Below are 8,824 nucleotides of genomic sequence, written 5' to 3' on the forward strand. Positions count from 1 at the left end.
GGAGTTAAAGAAGCAAAAGAATGAAATATATATATGTGTGTGTGTGTGTGTCGTCTGGTTTGAACTGAGTATTTCTGTTTTCAGAATTTCCTTCATTTTAAAGCCTTAGTAGCAGAGCTCTAAGTGGAAAACTCCCCATAGCATCCAACTTCTGACTAATCTGTCATTTTCATGGCTGGGGGAAGATAAAAAAATAACAAAGAACAGATATAGTTTATTTTTGGCTAGTTCTCTACCAAAAAGCCACTTGCATTAGCACAAGTTCCAACCTTTGTTATCTTCAGATTAGCATTTGTCAACGGGAAAAAGAAAATCTAGAATTTGCAACTGTAATAAAAGAGGGAGATCCATTCTCAAAGGAGTGGGGGACTCTTCTTGGTGTATGAAATCTTATCTTTTTTTGTAATTGCTTGATAATTATTTCATAGGAGATCGCTATGTAATTTTCTTGTTACTCCTTGAACAATAAAAACATGTAAAGAGTTGCAAATAACTGCTAATTGTGTTGGATTGAATTCCTTCTTTATTTTCAGAAACTTTTGCTTGCTTAGCTTGTTGCTGCATTTTTTAACTACAAGATCCTATTGGCCCTCTGTTCAAATATATTACTTCTTGTTTACCTCGTCTTTGCCCTTATTTGTGGGTCCTTATTATGTTGAAATATTCTTTTGATTCCAGAAAAATTTTCCAACCTCACTGGTGTAATAAGATTTTATCGCATTAAAGATTGTGTGTCCATTGTATAGTTAATCTGTATATGATTTTCTGTTTTCCCAGAATGCATTGGATTCCTGGGGATACTTATCTCATCTAATCGCTGGATTATGAGCTTGTGCTTTATCTTTTAACCCCATTAGCATGATGCATTGTAGTTTCTTTGGTCTTTTGAGGCCATGGGTTACTTTTGTTAATGCAGTGCTTTCTGATGATTAAAGTAGATTGAAATATTTGCATTAGTCATTTCACCCAAAGTCAGATGAAAGTTCATGATGAAAAAAAAATCCTTTGGGAGAACGGAAGTCCGCTTGATATACATTTGGTTTGGTCTACTTTCTAAAAGTGTTCTCAAAATCCAAGCCCAATTTTGAAAACTAAAAAAAAATAGATTTCATTAGGTCTTGGTACAAGTTTGACTTTTATGTGCTCAAGTCGAGCTATGTGCATATATGTCTTAGTCTTCAGTGTATGTGAACTATCAGCAACTGCAGAACTTTGCTTACCCTCTTTCTGCAACACAGGCCACCATATCTGATCTTCGTGAGAAGGTGTTTGCACTTAAAGGAGTAGAGCAAAAAGAGGTCTGTGAACTTCTTTTTTGTTTGTAGATATGGGAACATGTTAGTATTATCTTTTACAACTATTTTGGATCACTGCTTTTTGGTAACTTGCAGGCGTGTATATGGGACTACTTCAACAAATGGAAACAATCAGTATTGGATGGGACGAGCCAAACCCTTGAAGAACTAAACTTGCAGATGGATCAACATGTGAGTACTTATTCAATGTATTTATTTTATGCGTATATTGATCCAAGAAGGATTAGCTTTGATGAGGGTGTATGGATAGATGATGTCTCTTTCCTGCTTTCATTTTCTATGTTCCAATCAATCCTTACGAGTGGCTAATTTAAGTGAACATTCATTCATTGTTTTGCTGACTGAATATAACAATTCATGCTAGACATCATTATTCTTGGATGATGGTTTTTATTAGAAAGCTTGATGGTAGTGAAATCATGAAATTTGAATGTGCTATATCACTTAAATTTCTGGTGGGTTATTAGAAAGCTTGGGTACATTTTTAAGGGTATGCCATGAGCAGCATGTTCTAGACTTGCAGATGGATCAACATGTGATTACTTATTCAATGTTTTTATTTTATGGGTATATTGATCCAAGAAGGATTAACTTTGGGGAGGGTGTATGGATAGGGGATGTCTCTTCCTTGCTTTCATTTCCTATGTTCCAATGGATCCTTATGAGTGGCTATTTTAAATGAATGTTCATCCTTATTTTGCTGACTATGACTTCGTTTACAATTCACACTAGACATCATTATTCTTGGATGATAGTTTTTATAAAATAAAAAAAAAAAAGAAAGAAAAGAAAAAAAAAAAGCTTGAATGATAGTTGAAAATTATCAAATTTGAATGTGCTACACCACTTAAAGTTCTGGATTTTCTTGGTTGAGTGTACAATTGGATAGCACTTGTTGGATGAAACGCAATTTTTTAAGGAAAATTAGTTGTATCTATCTCCTATCAGAGTTGGAACTGATATTAAAAGCCTGTATTGGGGTTTTGAGGAAAGGAGAATGAAGGGGTTCATAGCTTGAACATGAGATGGATAATTGGGTTGAGATTTCTGGAAGAAGATCGAGTCCATGAGGAAGGAGTGATAAGCAAAGTTATAAGTGGCTGGGCTTTGTGATTAAACTATGTTTATTTAAACTATGTTTTTAGGTATTGCTTTGTGGGGCTTTGGTTGTGTCTATGTTTCACCTCTTTCATCCTTGTTATCTATTAGGAGATGCTTTTTCTTTGATGCTTAAAATGTCGATAACCAATCCTTTGGGGATCTTGTTCCTCGTAAATCTTTCCTGAATAACTTTTGAACACGTCTAGGAGCTAATTTATGTGTTTATTAACTTGATTTGGAAAGAACAAATGTTTGAAATGGTAAAATTTACCTTTAATGATGTCGGTGACTGCGATCATGATGTGTGTGTATGTGTGTGTTCTTTTTCTTTTTGCCTCAAATATTTGCGTAGAGTGAAATTTCAAAGCGTGGTGATATAGAGAGAATAATTCTTTTGGTTGCCTCTTCATTCTCCTGAATTTGCAAAGCACATTTCTTTTTCAAGAAACAACTGTTGATGATAAAAGAGAAGTACAAAAACAGAGGGAGAACCACTAGGACAAGGGGATTACAAAAATTCACTGCAATGGACAGAGTATGTGAGCATGGTTCCTTTGAATGGCATCTGCTGTTATTCAAGCCACAATGGAAGAGAGTCCATATGAAGAATCTAATTCTTAGAGATTTTGAGACTCCAAGTCACCTTGCACGAATGAGGAGGAAGGGGATGTACAGCTGATCCTTGGTTGTAAGGAAGCTGGAGAGATTAAGAGGAGGGATCCTGAATCATTAACCAGCAGAAAGTAGCATCTCGACTGAGAGACAATTGAACATTTTGGAGAGCAAGCAAGAGAGACACTACTTTGTCCTATTTGATTACCATTGGGGATGTTAAGCATTTATCCAATTATGTACACTTAAGTTTTTTTGTCTCTCTTTTCCATAATGAAATATTATGTTCTAAATCAGCAATGCATCCGAGCACATTGGTTCTGCATTCAATTTGTTGGAGATGTTCATTTTAAATTTATCTATTTTCATGTACTTATATTCACTCTTCTGCAGATCCTCCTTGAAGTTGATGGAATTACTCCTCAGACCGGTATGGATGCCACTCAAAACGAGCTAGCTTTGGTAGCCCTTGAACCTTCATGGTCACCATTGTCAATTGCAGGGGGTGCAGTGATGTCAAATGGACATTCATCCAGTTATGGTAATCAGGGAAGTTCTTTAAGCACATCAGTTTCTGACATGGATGATAGAAATGACATTAGTAGTACTGCAAAGAACAGAAAGAGGGGTGGTTTGACAGGGTTGCAGAATTTAGGAAATACATGTTTCATGAATAGTGCCCTTCAATGCTTAGTTCATACGCCACCTTTTGTAGAATATTTTTTACAAGATTATTCTGAAGAGATCAACTCCGACAATCCTTTGGGAATGCACGTAGGTGGCTTTTCTCATCTTTGGTCTTCATTTTCTCTTTTTATTAAGACTGTTTTTAATTATTCATTCGATTTTTTTTTTTTTTTTTACTGGAAGTTAAACTTGATTTTGTGGGTATACTCAATGTTTCTGCAGGGAGTGTTTGCCCTTGCTTTTGGTGAATTGTTGAGGGAATTATGGTTGCCAGGACAAAGCTCAATTGCACCACGTGCATTTAAGGGAAAGTTAGCTCGTTTTGCTCCCCAGTTCAGTGGTTATAACCAGCACGATTCCCAAGTTAGTACCATATTTATAGAACTCCTTTTGTTTTATATAGTCGCTCCTTTCCTAAGTGATCTCTCTACGCTCCCACAATTAGGATGCTATTATTGTGTTTGCAAAACCTCACACGAATTCTATGCACAACGAATACTCTTTCATACAAAAATACAACCATATTTCAAGAAATTTATGGAGGGTGGTGTTGTGCTGATACTGTGATTGGGAAAAATAAGATGAAAATGGACAGGGACCAAAATTATTACTATTTTAAACTATAGGGACAAAACTACAAATACCAGAATTAGTACTTTACAATTTTTTTTTCTTGCTCAAGCGGAGGAGAACCTACTTCAGTTGAAATTCAATTTAATGGAAGTAGTTGATTTGGCTATAATTTTCAAGGAAATTCATTTCAAATTTCTGATTATGAATGTGTTCGTTCATACATAGTGCATCAATTTGTTTTTGTAGATCCTAACCTAGGTTAGATGTCTGTCTCTAGGAACTTCTTGCATTCTTACTGGATGGTCTGCATGAAGATTTGAATCGTGTTAAGAGGAAACCTTATTTTGAAACAAAGGATTCTGATGGTCGTCCAGATGTAGAAGTTGCGGACGAGTGTTGGAGATACCATAAAGCTCGAAATGATTCTATAATTGTGGATGTTTGTCAAGTAAGTAGCTTTTGATATATGTTGGAGATACCATGTTGCTGTGTCAATCACTGCAGGTAGTTCTAAGTTGCACGATCTGTAGTTTGTGATGTAAATATGAACCGTGTCAAGAAGTTCTCATGTTTACTCTCATAAGTTACATTATCCTTTTTAATCTTTCAATTAAAGTCATTTACATGTTTCATCTTTAACTAGTAGAGATTGATGGGATGTCTTAAGTTAGTTTTTGGTTTGGACTATCTAGTTATTTAAATTATTGTTTACTTTCTAATCATGTATAATTGATTTAACTCACAGGGTCAATATAAGTCAACATTGGTTTGTCCAGTTTGTAGAAAGATCTCCATTACTTTTGATCCATTTATGTATTTGTCATTGCCGCTACCTTCAACTGTCACCCGCAGTGTGACAGTGAGTGTGTTCTATGGTGACGGTAGTGGTCTTCCAATGCCATACACTGTGACAGTACAAAGACATGATTGCACCAAGGATCTCACCCTTGCATTGGCTACAGCGTGCTGCTTGAAGAGTGATGAAGATCTTCTGCTTGTAGAGGTAAGTATGTGACATACGTTTGGTTTCTGCTTTCTTATTTCTTATATTACAATTAATGTTCATCTTGATGTATGATGTCCTTTTTTTTTTGTTGTGATGTGTGTGTGTGTGTAGTTTTGACTGAAGTTCTAAATTTTTCATTGTCAGGTTTATGATCACAAGATTTACCGATATTTTGATAACCCTCTTGAATTTTTGGCCTCAATTAAAGATGAAGAGTATCTAGTTGCCTTTCGCCTTCCAAAAAGGGAATCTGGAAGACCAAAGCTAGAGATCATTCACAGATCGCTGGAAAAGTATGCTTCCTTGTAATATTCTATTTATGTAGTTGTCTGATATGAAGCATGAATTTTAGCAAGCTTTTAAGCCCACTTTGCTGCCTCACAATTTGTCGTTCTGGTCTCTGTAATTAAGTTCATGTTTTACTTGCTCCTTTTTGCTGTACAGGGCTGTCTGAGTAATTTCTATATCTCTTTTATTGGATTTTTGTAAATGATGAGAAATAAAAAGTATGCATCACCAATGATTGCCTTTGGAGAACCAACCTCCAGATGAGTTTGATCAAAGAGTTTATCTAGTTGCAAAAGATCTTCTATAGATTGCTTCAGTTGGAAGGCTGCTCTAATTGAAGGTTAAAATACCGTTCCTTGGAAATGAAATCACGCTGAATAAGTGGCTAAAAGTCTCCTCATACTTGATAGTGTGACAGCAAACTTTGAAGCTTCCACATACCAAGAGAATGTTACTTGCAAATCTTGATCTTTGTGGTCCATTCAAAATTTTGGTATTTCAAACAAGAAAGTGATTTTTTTTTTCTATATTGATTCTCGTGTGTTCAATTCTGGTTCTTATATGGTAGAAAATACATTGGTACTTGTCAGTTAGATATAGTCACTCTATACTAATATTCTTCTTTTTGCTTGAATATTATTAATGTGGCATTTGGTATGTAGATACTCAACAGACCATTCGAAGGGCTTGGAGAGAAAGCTTTTCGGAACTCCTTTAGTCACATATTTGGGAGAAGAGTTCCATAGTGGAGCTGGCATAAATGCAGCTGTGTCTAAGATCCTCTTTCCCTTGAGAAGAACATACTCTTCAACTGTATCTCATAGTAGCAAAGAAAATGACTTTGTTTTTGAAATTAATGATGAACCAGCCAACTGCAGTCCTCAGTCTGTTTCTAGGAGCCAGTCAATGGACAATGAAGTAGAGGAGACATCTGAAAAAGAGTTATTCTTTCAACTTCTTTTAACCGATGATAGGGGTGTGAGCTGCAAGCCAATTGGCAAGGATTCTGCTATAAAACATGGTCCACTTATAAAGGTTTTCTTGGATTGGACCGACAGAGAACGTAAACTATATGACGTGGGCTACATCGAGGATCTTCCTCCTGTTCACCAGACAAGGTTCATGAAGAAAACACGGCAGGAAGCAACCTCTTTATTTTCATGCTTGGAAGCATTCCTGACTGAAGAACCTTTAGGTCCTGATGATATGTGGTAATATGATGTTCCCTCATATCCAAAATTTGTAGTGGCTCTAACTATATTCTATTCTAGTTTGTCTCATTCTCCATCTTAGATTTCCACTTTTTGCAGGTACTGCCCTGTGTGCAAAGAACATGGACAGGCTACAAAGAAGTTAGACTTGTGGAAGTTGCCAGAGATTATTGTGTTTCACTTGAAACGTTTTTCATACCGCAGATACCTTAAAAGAAAACTTGATACCTTTGTTGATTTCCCTATTCACAATCTTGACTTGAGCAAATATGTGAAGAGCAATGATGGAAAATCTTACTTATACAACCTATATGCCATTAGCAACCATAATGGAGGTCTTGGCCGAGGGCACTACACTGCATATTCAAAGGTACAGGATTTCATTTTTCTTCTTTCTACGTATCCCTGAGCAATAATTGTGTTCTTGGTCTTATTAATTTAAATGATCTTTTTGTGTGATAGCTGTTTTTCATATATCCAGTTAATCAATGAGAAGAGGTGGTACCACTTCGATGACAGTCAGGTTTCCCCGGTCGACGAAGAAGAGATCAAGACATCGGCTGCTTATTTGCTGTTCTATCAAAGAGTTGAAAAATGAATTGGAAAAAAGCATCACAAGCCCTCCACCAGAAATGGATATTATGACTCTGGATTGTGCTGTTTCAGCTGCGTTCCGGCTGCTACAAGGGGTTCAAGCATTAATGAAGGCCAATCAAAGGGAGAAATAGAATAGTTCAAACGAGGAATTCTACAGTTTGGAGGTACATAAAAGCGTCCTACAGTTTAGAGGTACATAGAAGCGTATATTCATTAACTCCTTGAGATAAATTTTGTTGTGATTAGGCAGGTCGTGTAGATTTGTAGCAAATCTGCCTCTAATGGCAATGTGGTGGCTGCCATTCATTTGTTTGTTAGCTGTTACCATGGTGGCTGCTCAACGTTTACTGTTGTTACTGATTAACCCAAGGAAATTTTTAGTGTAATGCAAAAATTAGGCTAACCCTTTCTACTTCTACTAACCCAGTACCATTGTTTGTTGTCATTTTAAATCACAATTGAAGCTCTCTCTGAACGACTAAATATTTTTTTGTTTCTGAACTTATAATGGGTGAACTGGTAAATCTAGGTTGGCTGTTCAACATCTAATAATAATATTTAGACATTTCTTTGTAGACAATCTGTAAGATCATTCATTAAAACTTGATTAAAAGTGAAAATTAAGTTGCCTGAATCCTGAGATTTTGTTCATGATCAACAAAATTAGTCGATTTACAACCTCAACAAAATTAGTCGATTTACTACAGCATCTTCGAAAACTTTGGCTATCTATATAATCATAATGTGTGCTTATTTGGCCATTTCCAAATCCTAATTGTCACGCTACACGATTAGATACAAATACTTCCATATTCAGTTGGATCTTAAATTCCTATTTAGGGATGAAACTTTTGTATTCCCATGGGTATGCTAGTAAAGAAAAACTAAAAAAATCAGTAAATCAATGAAAATCTCAAAAAAAAATCCAACTAGAATCAACCATGAGCGGTAGAGGAGATAGAAATGCATCAAAAAGAGATTAAAAGAATTCCATCCACCAGATTTTGCCCAACGACGAACCCAACTCAAAAATTATTAATAACTAAAAAAATAAAAACAGGATAAAAAAAAATGAGAGATGGAGATAGAGATATTGACAGATCAGATCCAGCTGAGAATATCAAATAGAAATGCAAACAAAAATGGAAAATGACAAAAATTATAAACACAACTTTTTCTTTTGTCACATGGCTCTGTCAGTTGTTTTGTTGTTCGACCCCACTCCATTGGGTAACTAGTGGTAGATTCAATAAACTTTCCAATCATATGGTTACTTTTACGTTGTAAAAATGCTTGACAATATAAGAGGTATGAAAGCAAAGAGATCAGACAATAGCAAAAGTCAAAATATTGGCACTCAACCGAAAAGAAAAAATGAGTCGAGATTCTTTTTTTTTTTTTTTTTTTTTTTTTTTTTTTTTTTTTTTTTTTTT

At 35.5% G+C, this 8,824-nt stretch overlaps 2 protein-coding genes across 4 annotated transcripts in view; one reads left to right on the forward strand and one right to left on the reverse strand.

Annotated features, from left to right (window-relative positions):
• Positions 1-2,731, reverse strand: part of LOC111491120 (NAC domain-containing protein 12-like) — a 17,393-nt gene extending 14,662 nt beyond the window's left edge. The window contains exon 1 of one of the 2 annotated variants that reach the window (XM_023139883.1): positions 2,720-2,731. The gene's annotated coding sequence lies outside the window, so the exon portion shown is untranslated. Of the gene's footprint in view, positions 1-35; positions 46-2,719 lie in introns of those variants that run through there. The other variant, XM_023139884.1, reaches the window with a different exon arrangement.
• LOC111491112 (ubiquitin carboxyl-terminal hydrolase 9-like) overlaps positions 1-7,801 on the forward strand; it is a 10,856-nt gene extending 3,055 nt beyond the window's left edge. Inside the window, exons 4-15 of one of the 2 annotated variants that reach the window (XM_023139871.1) lie at positions 1,239-1,298; positions 1,392-1,487; positions 3,423-3,459; positions 3,532-3,803; positions 3,939-4,079; positions 4,567-4,737; positions 5,035-5,292; positions 5,440-5,588; positions 6,246-6,407; positions 6,465-6,794; positions 6,894-7,164; positions 7,276-7,801. In XM_023139871.1, the coding sequence (XP_022995639.1) occupies positions 1,239-1,298; positions 1,392-1,487; positions 3,423-3,459; positions 3,532-3,803; positions 3,939-4,079; positions 4,567-4,737; positions 5,035-5,292; positions 5,440-5,588; positions 6,246-6,407; positions 6,465-6,794; positions 6,894-7,164; positions 7,276-7,392 (2,064 nt within the window). In that variant the 3' untranslated portion in view covers positions 7,393-7,801. Of the gene's footprint in view, positions 1-1,238; positions 1,299-1,391; positions 1,488-3,422; positions 3,804-3,938; positions 4,080-4,566; positions 4,738-5,034; positions 5,293-5,439; positions 5,589-6,245; positions 6,408-6,464; positions 6,795-6,893; positions 7,165-7,275 lie in introns of both variants that reach the window. The other variant, XM_023139870.1, reaches the window with a different exon arrangement.
• Positions 7,802-8,824: the final 1,023 nt, after the last annotated feature.

The sequence above is a fragment of the Cucurbita maxima genome, unplaced genomic scaffold (assembly GCF_002738345.1).
Source record: "Cucurbita maxima cultivar Rimu unplaced genomic scaffold, Cmax_1.0 Cma_Scf00016, whole genome shotgun sequence".
Taxonomy (NCBI): domain Eukaryota; kingdom Viridiplantae; phylum Streptophyta; class Magnoliopsida; order Cucurbitales; family Cucurbitaceae; genus Cucurbita; species Cucurbita maxima.